Source organism: Symphodus melops, assembly GCF_947650265.1.
Source record: "Symphodus melops genome assembly, chromosome: 8".
In the NCBI taxonomy this organism is placed as follows: domain Eukaryota; kingdom Metazoa; phylum Chordata; class Actinopteri; order Labriformes; family Labridae; genus Symphodus; species Symphodus melops.
This window is the reverse complement of record NC_136698.1, coordinates 8,304,948-8,324,688: the sequence shown is the minus strand read 5'-3', so window position 1 is coordinate 8,324,688 and position 19,741 is coordinate 8,304,948. Positions and strand designations below refer to the sequence as shown.

The 19,741-nt window shown below is 38.1% G+C and overlaps 2 protein-coding genes across 2 annotated transcripts in view; one reads left to right on the top strand and one right to left on the bottom strand.

Moving 5' to 3' along the window:
• The window catches only part of homer3b (homer scaffold protein 3b), a 43,985-nt gene extending 29,131 nt beyond the window's left edge, over positions 1-14,854 (top strand). Inside the window, exons 6-9 of the mRNA XM_079351350.1 lie at positions 1,778-1,934; positions 7,502-7,612; positions 9,444-9,524; positions 11,420-14,854. Coding sequence (XP_079207476.1) covers positions 1,778-1,934; positions 7,502-7,612; positions 9,444-9,524; positions 11,420-11,605 — 535 coding nt within the window. The 3' untranslated portion in view covers positions 11,606-14,854. The remainder of the gene's footprint in view (positions 1-1,777; positions 1,935-7,501; positions 7,613-9,443; positions 9,525-11,419) is intronic.
• Positions 14,855-15,497: 643 nt separating this feature from the next.
• Positions 15,498-17,377, bottom strand: uba52 (ubiquitin A-52 residue ribosomal protein fusion product 1). The gene is made up of 5 exons (XM_079351033.1): positions 17,282-17,377; positions 16,751-16,862; positions 16,357-16,443; positions 15,959-16,061; positions 15,498-15,652 (listed from the first exon to the last, which is right to left on the bottom strand). The coding sequence occupies exons 2-5, from the start codon at positions 16,851-16,853 to the stop codon at positions 15,559-15,561; spliced, it is 387 nt and encodes a 128-aa protein (XP_079207159.1). The 5' UTR covers positions 16,854-16,862; positions 17,282-17,377; the 3' UTR covers positions 15,498-15,558.
• Positions 17,378-19,741: the final 2,364 nt, after the last annotated feature.

Here is a 19,741-nt window from a genome sequence, read left to right as displayed (position 1 = left end):
GAGGCATTCTGATGTCATATAAAAATCTTTTATTAAACAGGGATGTCACATATTATTGAATTTAATTTCTTTAGTTGCTAAGCTATTAGTCAGTTTGTGATGGAGAAAACTGAACTGAACTCCTTGTTCTCATTGGAAAGCTCTCTAGATGATTAAATATCATCACTAAAACATGACCTTTACTGTCACACAGAACCTTATCTCCCATGTGTTAATAAAAGATAACGCATCACAGGTGTGAGTGTTTTTTTCTTCTCTTTTTTCCACATTGTAAGGTTTACATGTTATTTAAATAGCATTCACCAAAACAAGATTTGAAACACAATACAAAGAGTAGTCCCTTTAAGCTGCAACCTAAAAAAACTAAATCCAAAAAACAACCTATTATTTATGAAGTACAGAATTTGGATGTAGGAGCCCCACATCCTGAGGTTATGAGCTGGCACGACAGCAGATAGTTTCTTCCTGTTTATGTTTTATTTTACAAAATACACAGGGGTGCTGTTGTCATTTTTTCTTTTAAACAAAGATTTAGAGCTAGAAGATTTATAATTAACAGCACTGTTCTGACCTGGCTTTTGGCATTTGATACCTTTGAAACCCTCTTAAGTACTAACTTCGGTTATATATACTTCAAAATACTTCAGTCACATGATAACCCTATTTAAAGATACAGTATGTTGAATCTTTACACTAAAAATATCTAAATGAATCAAAAATTACCTCATTACCTCAAGTCTTTCCAGCAGTTCTCAATGCAAGAGAAAGCCTTATGATTGTAATGGACCAGACACAGCATGTTTATCGTTGTCTTGGAAACACCAACTGTTATGTCAGACAGCTACATAAGGAAGGAGGAAGTATGTGTGCTGCTGTGATGAAAACGTAAAGTCAATTATATTCGTTACATACATTCCCTTGTCGGTGAACATATTTTCCTCTGGTCAGTTTTGTCGTTTTTGGTGGGTGGAAAATCCTAAAGTAAAAAATGTGAAGAGACATTGTGCAATGTGCAATATTCAAGTCCTCAGTGTTGTCATGTAATGCACAAAGTCTGATTTAGAGGCTAATTAATAATTTAATATGAAGTGAACATGGAGCTGGAAGAAAGGCTGTCAATCACTGAATCAAACTGTACACATTTTACTACATTTCATGCAACTCAGATCTTCATCAGATGAAGTACTCTGTTGGCAGTGGTAACACATTAAATGTACAAGTACCAAATACACAGGATTGTATTATAATGTGCTTCCCTAATACATGAATGACAATTAGACTAATGGAGAGATCCTATGTTAATAATGGAGAGAAAGAAAGAAAAGTCACATTCGAGGGTAATTTACAAGTCATTAAAGGACATTTATGATGACAGGGATTCGTCTGGTTTGACCACTTTCAAAGATTTAAAATACATGGGCGTATGGCTCTTTAAAATCCAATGTATTTCAATTGAAGTTCTCCAAACATCTGATGCTGCATGAAATAATAAAAAAATGAAATAATTTCACTTCATAACGTCATTTTCTTCGACACTTTCGCCTCTGCCAAAACTTCTTTCTGACAATGTAATCATTAAAAATATTCCCCTGACTTCCTTTAAGTTTTTCAATGTTATAGAGTTTTTCAGCTCAGTGTTTTGGTTTACTCAAATTGTTCCCAGGATCATTGTTTTTGGCCACAGCAGGTGGAAAAATAGCCCTGATACCACTCCCTGCTTTGTACTCTATAAAAGCTAATTCTGCTTTTAGACTTGTTTTTTTTGGCTTCTCCCCAGGTCCATGTGTGAGATAAACCTGGAGGCTGAACTCTTCACCCTGCAGGACAGTAATGCCAAGCTGGTGGCCGCACTGCAGGAAGCTAACGGCAGCGTGGAGCAGTGGAAGAAGCAGCTCGCCGAGTACCAGGAGGAGACTGATCGCCTCAGAGACCAGGTGATGCACAGGGTGGTCATGTAAAGAATCAGTAAAATAACAGAGAGGTGCAGCTTTTAACAGTCTGGTGCAATTCACAATGTTTCGGTAAAGGTGGGTGATCTATTGGTGGAGTTAAAAACGGTCCCATTTTGTAAATGTTGTTTTTTAACCAATGATGTCAAACAACAAAACAGGTGATCCATCTCAGTAACTCCCACTTTTATTTCATCATGCTCACTTGAGTGTTTTCATGCATTTTGTTTTAGCTTCCTGTCAATGACTAAACACCCAAAGGAGAAATGTGTCCCTGGGCAAATCCATCCAAAACAAGTCACACTATAAATCACTTTGTCACATCCCTGTTTATAAATTAGGACATCTAAATTAGCTGCAAAGTATTTCTTCTATGTGCAGTTTTGGTGTAAACCTCACCAAAATACATGTAAAACAATCTTTACAGTATTCATTCTAAACAGTGTATACTTTAGATTGTAGTTAATTTACTGTAATTTATTATAACTTACTATTAATTATTTGTCATCATAAAAAACATTCATGGTTATACATTTAAAACCACGTACGTAACCAAAGCAGAAATACAGCATATGATTTTATTCCATCAAACATTTTCATTTTTTCATGTGACCAATCTGAGACCAGCTTCATATCATGCAGCTGTTTTTATATTCATCCTCTATAACTATCACACTAAAATCCCCACATGGACTTGGTTTCTCCCAAACTGCAGATGCATTTTTCATCCCTCCATCCCCTCCCCTCTCTCCTTGGGATATTTCTGTTGACAGGCTCCCGTGATAATCGGAGGGCCAGAACACATACATTTCATCTTTAATTTACAGAGAGAAAATTCTGCCCTTGGTCAAGCTTAACGAAGCTTCTTCAATGCGACAGAATTAAGTGATGCTGCTGCAACCGGCCTGCAACAGAGCCATTACCACCAGTGACAGCAGACTGGTCCTTTATTTTTAGCTCGTGTAGTGGTTTCATCTATCTCCACCAGTCCAGGTGAAGGTTACACACACACACACACACGCACACACACACACACTGCAGCAAAGACAACCAGGTGGCTTTAAGTGGAGCAGGCCTCTAGGGTCTGGTAACGGGGTGCTGAGGGGGTTAGAGTTGTTTTTCCTTTTTTCTTTTTGGGACAGGACACCGTAACTGCCCCCCTTCCCCCCCTCTGCCCCAGTTAGAGGAGAGAAGATAAATCATCATAGGAGCAGGAGGAAAGGGGTTGGCTGGCTTTTCCTCCCCTTCACGCTCTCTGCTTCAGCCATGTTTGCGTTCCTGCACAGCAGAATGGCTCTGGGTTTATTTTTTAGGTTTTTGGGTCGGCTCTGACCCCCTGTTCACTTTTTATGTGAATAAAGCTGCCTCACATTTTAAGAAATGTTATCTTAACTTACCAAGAGGTAAGGGGGAATAGCATGAGGCTACTCGCAGCGTCCATACATCATATAAAAGCCCATATTGCAGAAAAAAACAAACAAACAAACATTAAGGAAGCCACTTTCCATGTTAGTCGACTGCAACATCACCTGTAGTTGCAGCCCATTTTGTGCATGGTCATTTAGGCCTCCTTAGTTTACCTGCTGAAACGGCTTTTCTGTAAGATTCATGTGCAATATTTTTAATTCAAGTAACTATGAAGGAGAATTGTCTAAAACCCTCCAGTGTTTGGAAGAAACATTTCTAAATCCAGGATGAATTAAAGTATATTAATAAGTATACCGTTTAAAACGAGGCCTTCTAACAAACATCACTAATGATGTGAGTATACTGAATCAATCCCAGTCATAAGGCACACAAACACACCACGATCACTCCTTCAAGTTAAACAAACACTGGGAGTATTTGTTTGAAGTGTGTGTGTGTGTGTGTGTGTGTGTGTGTGTGTGTGTGTGTGTGTGTGTGTGTGTGTGTGTGTGTGTGTGTGTGTGTGTGTGTGTGTGTGTGTGTGTGTGTGTGTGTGTGTGTGTGTGTGTGTGTGTGTGTGTGTGTGTGTGTGTGTGTGTGTGTGTGTGTGTGTGTGTGTGTGTGCACTTTTTTTTCATCTGTGATTTTTGGATGTAGATCAAATTTCCAGTCACTAAGCAAAGTCAATCCCATAGATAAACATTTTGTAGACTCTCCAGCTCTCCCTCACATGCTGACTGAAGACAGAGAGCTCAGAGTGTGTTACTGTACCTTCATCAAAGCAGCACAATCATGATTATAAAAGTTTATTCTAACTAATATGGCACCTAGTATTGGATTTCCTTTCTTTAGTCTTGTTTGACTAATCCAACATTAAAACTAATCATACACAATCCAATAGTGCCCTGAATAAGTCCTGCTCAGTGATCTGTCCCTACTGCCTGCAATCATCAAAAACCACCATATTGAAGGGTATGCTGGGAACATGCTCTGTGGTATAGAATATGTTGCAGACTACTAGTTATCCTGTTCATGGTTGCATATTATGTTTACTGTAGAATGTAAACTATATATAGCCCAGGCTATATAAAATAAATGATCTTGTCTTTATTAGGAATAAGCATCAATACGAAAATTATTTTTAATTCAAGTCAAATATGGAAAAATATTTTTTCATTTAAAAGGCTGACACAATTCAGTCTAATGATTTTTAAACATTGTCTGAATGGTTGCATTTGTGGTTGCAGCTCCACAAACCTAAAACTGTATGAGGTGTCATGCTCGCGTGATAGGTGGATAGGATCTGAAATGAAGTGTATGAAGTGTATTAAGCTGGGAACACGCTGAGTGAAAGTGAAAAGTCCTTTTACAGAGAGCCGTTCCTTGTACAACGTCAAATACAGTAAATAATACATTTTCAGGCCAGGGCCTGATATGTGTTTGTGTGTGTGTGTGCGTGTGTGTGTGGGTGTGTGTGTGTTTTATCCCCTGTCAATCTATAAAGATTAAACATGGCTGTGAATATGTATTTAGATTGAGCGAGTTTTTACAGCTTCATCTCTCCATGTGGCGCTCGCTTCATGGAGGTGGAGCCTCAGGGGACAGAAGCTGTCACATGGAAAGGATACGAAGGGGTTGAGTCCTCTGGGATCACGTGGACCCCCCTTGAACCTGCGGCGGTTTTCTGATGCTTGGCTTAGATGTCATGTGACATAGTGTAGTGCTGAATGTATAAAGAGCCACTTTGAAATTGCCTTTGGGGGAAAACTGAGGGGATAGGAGGGAGGGAAAGGAAAAAGGGAGGAAAAGGAAAAAGTTAACATGGGAGCTGAAAATTCTACCACACAAATTTACATTACACACACTGTGCTGATGCAGATATCCAATGTGAAATGAAACAAGTATATTTTTATTATTCCGTCATCAACAACTTTAAAAATGTAAATGAGGAGATGTAGCCATAATGATGTAAATAAGGAGTGTCTTATTTGAATTTTCAAAGATAACCGTTTATTAGTCAGTCCAGTGGTGCAGCATTTCAACAACACTTAATATGATATTAGATTAATCTGACAGTTAGAATGTAAGGAATAGTTAGGTCTATAAAACTGCACTAAGGAGTAAGATTTTGTCCTATACATTTAGTAAAGGCCCTGCATTGACTTCTAATAGATAGATATATTGTCCCAGTAACTCAAAAACTCCTAGTTTAAAAACTAGTGAGATTACCATCACAGTGCACTAAGAAAAATAATTAAAAATACACTCTGCTGTAAATAATCTGATTTTTGATTATTTGATTTGACTTTTCAAAGTGGCGATCCAAGTAAAATGTAGCACTATTTAATGAAGGTAATGTAGTTATTATGAATAACTGAGTAGATTAGAAAACCCTGTCAGCTGTGATTACATCTAAAGTCGAGTCAGTGATGTGCACAACAACATTTGGTCCATTAAATGTAATTGGTCCAGTATTCAGAATACTAGGACTGTAATAAACCCTTTTTATTTCATTCTCTTAAAGGAAGCGATGTAAGGTTACAACACAACAACATGACAACAATTCTTTAATTCTACTGCACAAACTGCTTCGACCCTCGAGACACAATTAGATTATCAAACCAATGATTCTCAGCGCAAACAAAAATTTGTACATAGATTTTTTTGTTGTAAATGAAGTCCGAGGGGAATCGAACCTCTTACCATTGCAGTGTTTGTGTTTTGCCCAGACTCTTCAGAGCTTCAAAGCCCTGAAGGATTACTGAGCAGATACTCAGTGAACCACAAACTTCAAATCAGAGCATGGTCGGACTTCAAAGGCTGAACAGTTTTCCCTTTTTTAGTCAAACTGTCACTCACTGTCCTTCTTTGGCCTTTCTGTTAATGAAGTGGGTCAGTTTTGGAAGAACATTTTTCATGTTTTTTTCCACTAAGTCATATGCCTCCAGCAAATGTAACAATGCTGCCCTAAGCTTTTAATGCTAATGATCTGATTTCCATTCACAAGGGCTGAAGGGTCATTTATTGTTGTCCGGTTGTAGAAAATTAGTTTTGTATAATCATTTCAAAGCCTATTCATTTCAAAACGGCTAAAATCAAACCCCAGAGCATCATTCTCCTCGTTACAATTCTTTCTTTCTTTCATTCTCACTTTCTGTCTTTCTTGCTTTTAAAATGAGAAAGTACTAATTAGTCTTAGTATCGACTCTAACTCCTAACAGGGTTTTTTGAAGACCTAGGATCAATTTTAATTTATTTTGAGAGCACCATTCTGTTCCAAAGTTCATGGTCTCTATGCTTCTACTCTACAGAGGACTTTTATCAGTTGTACTCCAGGAGGGAACCGTCTTGTTTACATAGAAGACTTCATTCATTAAGACTTCATTCATTATGGTATTTAGCGTTGTGTCTTGTTAGATATGACTTGTGTATCTTACCGTCTGCGTGTGAATACACCAGGGACCACATCCCCCCAGCTGCCCATGACTTTCACCAGCTCACAGTCAAATGTTGTGAACCTCCTCCCTTGCCCTTAGTTTCCTCCCCCATTATCCTCAGATGATGCTGAATCTAGGATGCCAAAGCATTCATAGTGGCTTCTTTTTCTTTAAGTACACCGTCTGCACTCTTAAAATATGAAAAAAGATCTCTGAAACCCCACCTGTTTAAACGCTAATAAATAAAACTTGCTTTAATAATAAATAATATAACAAAGTCAAGTTTATGTTTTACCCTGTTATAGCAGTGATTTTTAAGTGAAGTTTCTCAGTCTTTCCACCGTATTGGTCCAAACTGAAACTTTTCAAAGCTGTTGATGATGCAGATCTTCTGGTTTTTGAAAATATGTTGTGCTAACTTTGCCTTGCAGATTTATGTTGTATGTGTCCTTTTTTTTTTTAAAAACAAAATTAAAATATTCATTATTAAAAAATGGAATGTGCTACTTTGGGTCAGATTGTTCATGTGTTAGAAATGTTGGTTTTTGTTTTTTGTTTTTTTAAAAATCTCCTGCAACCTCAGCTTAAAAAATCAAATGTAAACGTGTTATCTTCATCAATTACACAGAACATTGTCATTGTGGACAAGTTAGATTGAAGTTTGCCTTAAAGTAAAGTATGTATTAACTGTGTACGTGTGTGTTTTAGGTGGCGGAGCTAGAGACCCAGCTGGGCCATCCTTCTGCTGTCCAGACCGGCAGAGAGGAGCTGAGCCGCTCTCTGGAGGAGCTGGAAGTCCTGCTGAGCGCTAAAGATCAGGCAAGACACCCGATTACGGCATACTGTGATGCACACTTTCCAGATCTAATGGCTGTAAAGACAACATTGGCATTAAGAGCCAGTTTGGAATAGAGCAGCACACATGATAATACTTTGCTAAAACCAACTCTGACAACTCTCAGTTTGTGAGAGTAGAGTTTTACTCTACATTCATGTGGTGTTGATATAAACAAGATAGTTCTGGAGAGAGGGTTCAATAAAAGGCTTAATATTCAAGCCATTCCTGTTATTAATGTAGAAAAATCAAATCTAACTCCATGTATAATAAGTAATGGGATAATGACTACCTGAAAGGAAGAAGAGAGGACGGCACTTCAAACACGTTTGTGTCACTTAGAAGAAGAAGAAGGAGGAGAAGAAAAAAAAAAGCCTCTATCATAAGCGCTGCCACAAGGTCGGGGAGAGAAGTGGCTCCGCCTACTCAGGGATGCCTTTTCTTGGGCTACAATGTGACAATGAAGGAGAACCAACTGACTTTCCAAAACTGAGGAAGGATATTCTTTGGCCTAAAAAGACTAACAAATTTAAGATGCTTAAGGTGAAGCAGGAGGGAGAGTCAGGGGAAGTGTTGAAGTAGGGGAGGATGGAGAAGAAGGATAAATGAGGTGAGTCCAAGAAGAGCATTTGTTTTGTTCTGAAAATCTGCTCTGAAAAGGATGCACTCTCTCCAATTTGAATGGCAACTCTGAAAGTTGGAGATGAAAACATGAACAAATTTTCAGACTGAATGTAATCTAAGTCGCTTTACAAATTTACTGACCTTGGTGTTCTGAGCAATGCCTCACAAAATATTATTGTTTTACCATCCATGTTGACTTAAAGCTCGTGAACACACCAAAGTCTGAAGAATGACCCTCTATCTCAGGAGCTCTGTGCATCCGCATAGCATGTAAATGCAGGGTAAATCTCCATCTGGTATTCATTTAAATGTGAGAAAACACCCAAACACTCTTTTATAACATGGATACATGTTGTCTAATTACTGTGTAAGGCTTTGAGAGCATGACAAGTTTAAGTGCCACTTCGAGTGTTAGTTCTCTGATTCATTTGAATACTCGAATATTTCTGCTTCATAACCTTGTTTTTGTATCTATAGTTAGAACACTATCTCCATGCTTGCTGTGAATTAACAATTATAGTGAACGTTACAGAAGGCGATGACTTTTTGGCTATGTTTTGTGCTCTTCGCTTTTATCTTTCTGCTCACAACATAATTTATCTTTGAGGCTCAGTCCTTTTCTGTTGAATCACAAGATTGGTCAGACAGAGAGCGTCTTAGAAGAAATGTCACAGAAATAAATCCCGCAGACGTCCAGAGCTGCCGCCTACATGTTAAATGAAATCAGTGTTCTCTGACTCACCTTCATTACCGTTTTCGAAGCCTTCGGTAGAAAGACTTTTTATGACGCATCACCTTGAGAATAATTTTTGCATTTATGAGGCAACTTAATGTCCATTAAATTTATTCTGGGCAAACAAAATGGAGATTATGGTGAAATATTCCTTAAAGCAGCTTTCTGCTGAGCTTAATGTTCATAACCACGAGACACCTGTCATTTGTCATATTTGCAAGCTTTCCCCCAGGGGGCTGCATTTCCTTGTTCTTTACTCTAAACATCAAGGTGTCTACCCGCCGCCTTATCAGCAACCTGGTTTATATTGGAAGAATGGGCTTCTTTTTGATGCTGAAGAGAGCATTTTAGTGTAAATCAAGATATACATGTTCTATGTGCCGACAAACAGGGACAGTGGATGCGTAGGAGGGTGGTGTGAACACGATGTTCTGACAGTTTGATGTTTGTATTTTCAGGAAATACACAATCTACAGAGCAAGAAAACAGATGTGGGTGAGCTAGAGAAGGAGAGAGAGGAGGCCATGCAGAGACTGCAGGTGAGCTGTCGGCAGGCTGCGGATGTCGTTTCTCTTTTCAGTGAAACAGGAGCGCTTAGTAGGATTAAGTTTGTTTTACAGAGAAATGGTCCAAAGCTGAAACTGCTCAAAATGTATTTAAGATCAAGTGATGATATCCACACCTGGAGCACAAAATCCTCCTCTATAAACTCCATCTATGATTTAAACATTTTCACAAGATTAGTATCTACAAATGTACAGCAGCAAGAGATGTTAACTCGCAACAATAAACGTGAAGCTTACTATTTGTTTGTTTGTTAGATAGGCTCGGTTTGAAGAAACCAACCTATCCATTTTCTGAATCACTCACATGTTTCTGAAACCTCAGACAAATATTTAAATGAACAACTTTAGATTTCAAATGATAACCTTCTATATACCGTCAATAAGCTGTGGGATTGATAAATACTTCAAATCCTTTGTGTTGCATTTTTATATAATCCTTAAGGAGAACATCTTCTGACCTGTTGTGTCCCAAAATGTGAACACCCGTTCTCTGATATCATAGGCTCGCAACATTTAAAGTGGTGTCATTTATTTACAATACAACATATTGTTATGCACTCACATCATTCGCTATTCGTTTTGGAGTTTTTTACACAGCCTTTTTTTCTGTTGTTCCCCAACCTTCACACATCAACACATTCCACTGATGGAGATCACACGTCTGATACCTTAACTATGAAAGCGGTAGCACAGGTCAGATCCGCAGCACAGACTCAGTACAGCTATGAGTGAACTGACGACTTCACGGAGAAAACAAATTGTACTGATTCTCCAGTGTTACTCCGGGAGGTTCCACCTTGATGAGGTGTTTCATCATTTTAAATGGGGGTGTCAATCTTCAATTATGTAGATCACTATGTGACCTTTACTGCCCTTGTGTTCATTCTATAACGTATTCATTGGTATAGTTGCCATGCAAATTCTCACACATTTTAAGTTTGCTGTTTAAATGGTTTGAAACTGTTCACCCTGCCCTGCGGGCCACACTACCCAGACACTACCCTACACACCAGCAACAAATGAAAAGCTGTCCTACACCAAAAACAACAGCGCTGAAAGAGAACATAGTAGAACCAGAAAACAAACTTGTTAAATCCAATTGGACCGATCAGTTTGGTTTATTTTAATGGACCATGCCTGTGGAAAACACACATGCTTGATTGTGCCTTCCATGTAACAGCAAATATTATAATATGTGAAAATCAACATGGCTAAAGACATTCAACAACTTTTATTGGTGCTGCTGTGAAGAAATCCTGGACCTTTTTATTTTCATTAGTTCTTCTTGCCATAGTTCTACCTTTGGTCTAAACTAGTTCAGGAATACATTGGTTAAGTTTGCAGCTCCCTTTGATTGGAACCAAGTACAATAGAACCTGGAACTGGGCAAACTGGTCTCATTGGATGCTTTTAATGTGATTTTTAAATGACTTGCAGGCAGGCACATCTGGCTGTAGACGATCTGCCTGATATATTTATGATGGTCAAGTTTTTCAACAATTTGATGGTCTGAATTATTATTGTCTTTCATGTCTTTCATATTATTATAGTCAAGTATCTTGTGTTGAGTTTCAATGTATGGCTTGTGTGTCAAAAAGTTTAACAATGCTCTTCCCTGCGGTGGTCAGGAAACAGGAAAAAGTAACTTTTAAACCCACATATCTTTTCCTGGTGAAATAAATACATCCATAAAGTTTGTGAGGACTTACTAACTTTTATTGCAGTAAGCTGCCACTCAAGGAATTGATCATTTTTAGGGAAAAAATCATTTACTTCCCAGATGCCTTACTTGCAGTGGTTAATCTTTCAATCTTCGAATAAAAAGTGATGCACAACAAAAATTATTCTGTATTGACATGTGTCTGCAGGATCTGGAGAGACGAAACAATGAATTAGAGGATCGGGTCCAGAGCGCTGAGAAGACGCTCGTCTCCAGCCAGGAGGAGCGGGAGCAGGCGGAGGGTGAGGTCAGACGAGTCATCGAGGTTCTGGACGTCAAAATCTGCGACCTTAAAGACCTGAAACAGAGCCTGGCAAAACTCATCGACAAGTAGCCACAGCAGCAGAAATTGGGCTGCATCTCCACAGTCAGCACAGGTTGCACTTGCATTGTGTTATTGAACAGAGCAGAAGTTTGAAGCAATACGGAGGAGGAAGTACAGTTGTTTACCTTCACAGTTCTGTTTTTTTTTTTTTTTTTTTATGATCAGTGCTGGTATACGTCAAGTATCAGAATCCTCTCAAAGGTGCTGTCTGCAGAATAAATCAAAGTTCAATTGTAACCTTGTTATGATTATCTCTAACAGTTCACTCAAACACTGCTACTTGTTTTTTTCTGTATCACACTTCAAGCAGCTGCATGACCTTTAACTCTTCCACGAGAGGACAGGAAGATTTGTACACCAGTGTTTAACTCTTTTCTACATCTGCGATCACTGCAAACTCTGAAAGCTGAAGATCCGTTGTCTTTGGAGCAACAGCGCCCTCCTGCTCTTTTTGTTGCCACAGCAGTTCAGTATTTTTCTAAATCTGACCTGATGGATGGACTATGCATAAAGCAGAGAAGTGGCTGCCGTGATGGTCTTATCATTTATGTTTATACATACTGAGAAAATAGTTTAATTGTAACAATACACAGCTAACCTTTGAAACAGAATTTGCACCAAAAGTGATTATAAGCTTGTTACTCTGCAAAAGTAGATTCAACAGGTGATGAAATATCCAATACTGGTACTTGTTTGTTAGTTTATCTTTGTGTTACTGATGTTTGGCTTCAACACATGAAAGTTGTAGCCTGTGGCCAACACATAGTGATAATAATTATTATTAATAGGAATATTCCGGTAATAATGCTTTCATATGTGCATTTTTGAAATTATAGATATCAGAAGTAACTTTAAGCAAGACAACTAGTAAAGTGATATACAAGTAAAATGTCTTCTTTTGCACAGTAACAATTCTAAGGTGAAGTGGTTAAATCCTTCCTTTAACACTGTGGAGATGCACCCAAAGAGAGTTGGGTCTAAGGAGACTTTGAGACAAAGACCCTGAATAAAAGTCGTCTCCAGTTTACCATCATCAGCTTGGACTGGCTTCCCAGCAACCAGAACATCAACAAACTCAGAGATGCAACAACCCGCTTACTTTCTGTCCTCTGAGGATCACCAGCGTACGAACGGGTTCTGTGTCTGTTTGAGGAGGACTGCTCTTTTTTTCCATTTATTCTATTACTCGAGCTCATCGGTGGGTTACATTCACACTTGAGCTGGAAAATCAGCAATGTCTTGTCTTGGCTAAGTTGCTGCTAAATACCACACTGGCTGACAGCTCAAGTAAGTGAAGGAAAGATCCGGGTGTGTTACGGCAGAAAATAACAATGCTTTTCACCCACATGTTGTCAAACCTGAGTTTACACTTGATGTTTGTGCCAAGTTCAATTTTGATTACATTTGACATTGTTCACAAAAGGATTAAGTTCCACTTCATGTATTTCTTTTTCGCAGCTTTTCTAACACTATCATTTTAACATAAGCGAAATAAAAAAAACATAGATACAGGCTCAGCAAATCTGCATAGCCGAGATCACAAAGAGCAGTGCATGAGCTCTGCAGAAGCCCCAAACCTGCCAAGAACTGTGAAGTCGTTGTTTGTGTGTGAGAGTGTTGAACCTGAGACTGCTCGACATGTAAAGCACAACTGCAGTAGTTTCAGTACGTTGGTACTAAATTAACTTGTTTGTAAGCTTTGTATGTGAATCTCAGATGCACAATAGCTATTGATCTTTACTTCTCAACCCCGGATGAGTTATTGATTACTTCTTATGGTGGTGATAACAGAACAAATGAGGCACAGGCCTTCACAGCTGATGATGCTGGAACTGCTAGCATCATCATAACGTGTCAAAAAATGGTTCAAACAGGTTACAATTAAATTTTAAATGGGGAAAAAAAACACTAGATAATGTGATGTAATGATAATTTAGTAATTAGCATTATAACTGAAATGAAAGGGTTGCACCTTCTTCTATAAATGCTTACAGTGAATTTTGTTCGTTAAAATAGTTGTAAAAAGTTATGTTATTGTCTGGTTTTCTATTAATTACATAGGTTTACTGTTGCAGTGACAATAGTTTTGTCAAGTTACTACAAAATCCGAGCTTTCTGACAACAGCTGCTATGTACAACATTAAACTAGCAATAAAATATAGCATAGATGCCTGTTCATAGTTAATACAAGTAATCTGGTGGTAATGAGGGATCTGTAAAGCCTGTTTCTTCAACTTTTTAACTTAACCATGGATGTTTTCTTTACCATTGATTAGATTATGAAGTCCTGACAATTGATGTCAGAAACACTTTCACTTCACAGCAGCCTTTTTCCAGAGTGTAAAAACAATGCACTAATCCTGTGTAAACATCGAGAGTAGTTCATAATAATACTTTTAAAAATGTATTAAATTATTTTACTAATAGGTTTTCTGAAATAGGTGTGACACACATACTTCTTGTTTTTGTTTCACTCTCTAGAATAATGTAAATTATATATTCATTAATTTCTATCCAAAACAGAAAATAAGTCCACTTTAAACATTCAAAATGATTTGGGTACCTGCTGTTGAGAAATGTTAAAATTGGGTTACCAATTTGTTTATTGCATCATTAGAAATGGTTATAACAGCTATGACAAGCAATCGTCATTATTTTTTTCTTTTTATTATCTGTTTGAATATATTAGGGAGCTATTTATACAGCATTCTGGGCAACGCAGTGAATCACCATCTGAAGCATGATTAGTAGGCAGTGGGAGGAAGTTTTTTTTCTTCTTTTTTTTCAAAAAGTATCAAACTTCATGTTTGAACATCTATGGTTGGTCCTCTCCATTAACACACTGCAATAAGGCCTTTTTTTAAACAACCAGTCAGCTTTTAGAGAATGCAGTACCAAAGACGCACAACTGTAAACTGGAATAAATACACTTCCTGTATGATGCTGAAGTTCATCTACATAAGATTTGATTTAGCCATTAGATTATTTAATTTAGCTAGAGTTAACTACTCTTTGCTCATGGTGGAAAACATCTGACCTTACAGTGAGACTCAAAATACCTCATAATACTAGTTAGTTCAGGTTAGTTTCATTGAAGTAGTTTAAATGTTGATAGGCGTCTCTGAGCTCAAGGCCCAGATTTGCTTTGCAAGTCCAACTGAATTTGAAAGAAAGTCTTTGTATGGGATGACAATGCAAGATGAAGTTAATATATTTGTACAGATGTGTTTGACATTAAAAATCAGTCATACAAAATCACCACTGTGGTCTTTTCTGTATGAAAGGTTGTGTAAATTTAATTCAGAATGTGTCTTTATTTTTCCAAGATAGGTATTTTAGTTTTCCTAAAATGATCAGGCCGACGAGGAAACACTGCAGATCACGTTGTCTCGCATCACTAGGAGTGCAAGTGGTAGAAAGTGCAGTTGTGATTATCTTTACCAGACAATTGATGGTGCTTTCAGCCAGGTAATATTAGCTTCTGCATTTCTGACACTACCAGCCAGATCCACAGTATTTTTTAGTGTATTGTTAATCTTGCACCATAAACGCGTTAATTTTTTTCTGCTTCAGTCCAGTTGATGTGAGGCTGACCAACAAGCTCAAAAACTCTGAGCTGGTGAGGACCCAGTGTTAGTTTCAATCACTGCCAGTTTCCAATGGGCAGGTTTACTGAATTATCAAGATACTTCTTCAAAACAGACCTGACTTCCACAACTGCCCAGTCATCTCATCTAGATATTTTAATTTGGGAATATTTGATAAACATTAACTTCAGCTGAATCTTTCCACCATGTCGAGATCAGTCCAATTTCTGCACCTTTTAATGTGTAGTTTCCCATATACAGCACAAGAAAAAAAACATTTAACTTGATAAATAATCCAAGTGAGACAAGGAGCGTCATTTTTTTCCACATTTATTTTAACACAAAATGGCATAGACAGCCGATTCCGTTAAATGTCTACTTCAGCTTCTTCTTGGGGCGAAGGTTGTTGGTGTGTCCACACTTCTTCTTGCGGCAGTTGACAGCACGGGGGTGCAGACGGGCATAGCACCTGCAAAACAAGTGTTCTGGTGTCAATTCCAAACTAGAAAGCTCTAAATGGTCAAAATGTGATCATCAAGTCATCAATCTACCTGGAGATTCTATTTGATACTAAAAAGCTAAGGAAATGACCCGCCACAAAAGGCTAACACCATTTTTTCAAATGCTGGTAAATAACACAAGCTGGAGACACCTCATATACAGTGCCATTTACAGAGTTCTTGTCTAAACCTTTAACCTACCGCTTCATGCTATATTAAAGCAGAAATACCAGTCAGCACTAAAACAGCTGGTTTTGATGATATTCTCAACTTACTTGCGGCAGATCATCTTGTCGCAGTTGTACTTTTGGGCCAGCATTCTGAGAGATGGCTCGATGATGCCACCACGCAGACGCAGAACCAGATGCAGAGTGGATTCTAGATGGAAGAGAAGCCACATCAATGAGAACCTTAATTTAATCACATCAACAAAGAGAACAAAACAAAGCTCTTTCATACATTATCTCATTCTAACCAAATACACTGCACTTCTATAACCCATTTCAAATATCAAAGTCATAAATAACAGTTAAATAAATACCCTGAGACTTTAAACAACTTATTTTACATTTTGTAACTATATCTCACTAAACGTCTAACATGAGGATTATCTTTGACTCACTGATAGATTTAATAGTTTAATAACTAATAGGTTTAATAGTTTGAACAGTACCTTTCTGGATGTTGTAGTCAGACAGTGTGCGTCCATCTTCCAACTGTTTGCCAGCGAAGATCAAACGCTGCTGATCAGGAGGAATTCCTGGAAACACAACATGACTTTAATAAACCACATTAACAACAAACATGCAAAGATTAAAGCAGGGGGGAATGAACGAGCAAAGACAATTATAGATTCAAGGCTTTATGACAAATTCATTAAGAAAAACATTAAGGTCTGCAAACAAGTCAGGACTACATTTCCGTAAGGCAAAATGACAGCTTGACTTTTAATCATGCTTCATCATCTGATAGAAACTGTATCTATAAACTTGACATTAATTATGTTTTGACCTTACATTTGAGGCGATGTGTTGCAGGCTGTGTTACAGATAAATGTAACTGCTTACCTTCCTTGTCTTGGATCTTTGCCTTGACATTTTCAATAGTATCGCTGGGCTCAACCTCAAGGGTGATGGTTTTCCCCGTCAATGTCTTCACGAAGATCTGCATGTTTGCAGTCTGAGAGAGACAAAACTGATTTTACTTCATGTTTACAAGTTTGATCAGCTTTAGGTCAAACAAGAACTGACGTCTTTAAAAAATTACATCACCGACAGAGCTAGTACATCAAACTTAATAAAAACAAAGTGGAAACATTATAAAATGTATATCTTTAAAGAGTTTGGTGACTTTTGGTTTGCAGCTACGAGTGTTAGCTCATGTTAGCTAAAGAGAAGACAGCGGGGCCTCGCCACATGCGTAGCGTTAGCGTGCGGCTAAATCACATTTTCCTGTATTTCCTGCCTTCCACCTGGATCAGTGTTACCTAATACACAATAAATGTCCAGAATAAGCGATTATATGGTGGTTGTATTGAATTTAACTCTGCTAATTCAACTAAAAATCGAGTATCATGCATAGACGAAACGTGTACCTACCCGGCCGCTAGCTGAACCTCAACGAAAAGAGGGCGGAAAAGGCAGGCGTTCATTTACGTCACATCCGGTGGTCGTTCAGCGTTTATTTTACATGAAAAAATATTTAAACAAAAATAAGAATATCATCGCTGCAATTTGTGCTAATATCTCGAATTAAAATTGTGTCAATAAATCGTTGTTAAAAGGCTTCTGCTCAGTTAGTTTATAAGACATTCATAAAAATGATCTCGAAGTTCAGCTAAGCTTTATGGTAACAAGAATGACTACTCTAAAGCTATAGATTCAGCTTATATCTAGCGTTTTAGAAGTCAGAGTTTACATTTCAAATAGATTGAATAGAGTTTTTTAAAAAATAGTAGAAGGGAGACAGTCAGTTCAGTTTACAAGGGTCAATCTATTAGAGTTTTTTTAATGATGTACAGTTATGTAGTTTATAAATCTACTCAGAGGGCAATGTGGGGTTGATGAGAGTCTGTGTTATGTGGGAGGAGGAGGAGGGCAGGGACATTGTTCATGAGGCTGAAAGCAAAGAGGAAGATGGAGAGGGTCTGTGATGTTTTTGAGGTATAAGAGCAAAAGATGCTTGAAAGACTTCATCACCACAGAGGTCAAGGCGAAGAGTCAGAAGTCATTAAGTCTTCTTGTCCCTGGTTTTTTGGAGACAAGGATATTGGTGGGGGACTTGAAGCAGGCTGGCACGTGGCATGTCTCCAGTGAAGTGTTAAAAATGTCTGTAAAGACTGGAGACAGCTGATCAACACAAGGTGGAGGGAGAGACAGAGTCTGGTTCAGCAGCAAATTGCAAGGGTTTTTAACAAATGTATTGGTAGTGTAACAGAAATTGGAGCACCTCAGTTAATACTAAGGCCGCCTTTTTTCTCCTGGTAGTCCTGAAAAATGTGTCACCATGCATCCTCCATGAGCCTTTCCATGTACACATTTCTGTGGAGCACCACTTATAGGGAAGAGAAGACCTCACCACCATAGCCTTTGAATTTGCAGGGTCAAGCCACCCACCATGAGTTATTCACTCATTGAATGAATGAATGAAACCTTTATTGCCCTATAGGGGAATTTGTCTTGCACTGAGAGCTTCAAACACTGTACAAACAAACATTTACAAGACAGTATAAAATACAAAAAGCACATAAAACACACCAAAGCATCACGTGACTAAAATAGGGATTTCAGTTGTAATTTACATTACGCAGAGGGCACAGTGCATGTGTAATTAGAGTTTATTAAGCAGCTGGATGCTGGATTAAGCCGCTGGATTAGCTGGGCATTCTGTACCTGCGTCCTGAAGTCAAGAGTTCTTACTTCGACCAAAAGGGGTGCAGATGGTCAGCTGTGATCAATGTGTACCAGTCAGTCTGGTCAGAAATGCAGCACATTTGCTTCCCGGTTATTGCTGCCTGTTTCACAACCTTGTCCAGTTTGTTTGCATTGTATTGACTGTTCTGCATCTCTCTACACATAAACAAAAACTTTGACATAGTTTTTATGGTTCCAACATGCTCTTAATTCCACATCACTAACAAAGGTATTTGTTTTGATGTTTGTACTTTATGTATCTGATTTCTTTCTGAGACTTTTTGTCAATTAGTAGTTATAATACTAAAATCAGATTGCCCTCAAAATGGGCAAACAGATGCTATAGCTGTACAGGCAATAAGATATTAACACAAACTACACAGTTTAAGGCAAGGTGACAACACATTTCATCAACAAGGAAATTCACACAAGACATCAATAGAAGTAAAAATAAAAAATGAAGGTGTGACACTGTTATGTTCTACTCTCATGCTGATGTTTACAGCTCATTAGAACAAACATTTCATTTATTCTGTCACAAATTATATCAGTGTATTTTTTATTGAGCTGCTTAAGAATTGTCTTAATTTACCGGGCTGACGTAGAAATGTAATTCTATATCAAAACAGTCAACACAAGTTATCAGTGTGTGACATCCAGCTTCAGCAGTCAGCTGCTTTAAACGTGAACCAGACCTGTTGTATTCAGGCCAAGAAAGGCAAGCAGCTTTGTGTTTAACTGTCCTACATCCAGCTTGTTGACAACACTGCTTAGTGCTGAGAGAAGGTTACAGTGTCTCTTTCACACAGACGTATTCTCATTCACTCCTTCAATCATGATTGACCATAAAACCCTACAATAACAATCTCTGTTGTTGCAATAACACAACATTGACCTGAGATGCAGGCTCTGGAATGAAAAAGGTTGGCAGTCAAACAGATGTAAATAAACAGATTCTGTTCGTCAACCTGGCAAAAAGGCAGTAGGTCATGTATGAGCTACCCTACAAATCCAGGTTCAGGTCCAAGGGTTGCAGCTGCGATGTGCTTTCATTAAATATTTAACTTCAGTTTAGACGAGACAGCTCTCAACGTGTTTTGGTGAACTCGGTCAGTTAAAAACAGTACAGTTGTTAGCAGAGAGGTC

Bases quoted from the DNA above. Each gene is read 5' to 3' on its own strand.
- uba52 (XM_079351033.1), bottom strand. From the start codon at position 16,853: ATGCAGATCTTCGTGAAGACATTGACGGGGAAAACCATCACCCTTGAG. The intron at 16,444-16,750 runs GTAAGCAGTTAC...TTGTGTTTCCAG, and splicing joins AAAGATCCAAGACAAGGAAG to GAATTCCTCCTGATCAGCAG. The intron at 15,653-15,958 runs GTAAGTTGAGAA...CTTGTTTTGCAG, and splicing joins GACAAGATGATCTGCCGCAA to GTGCTATGCCCGTCTGCACC.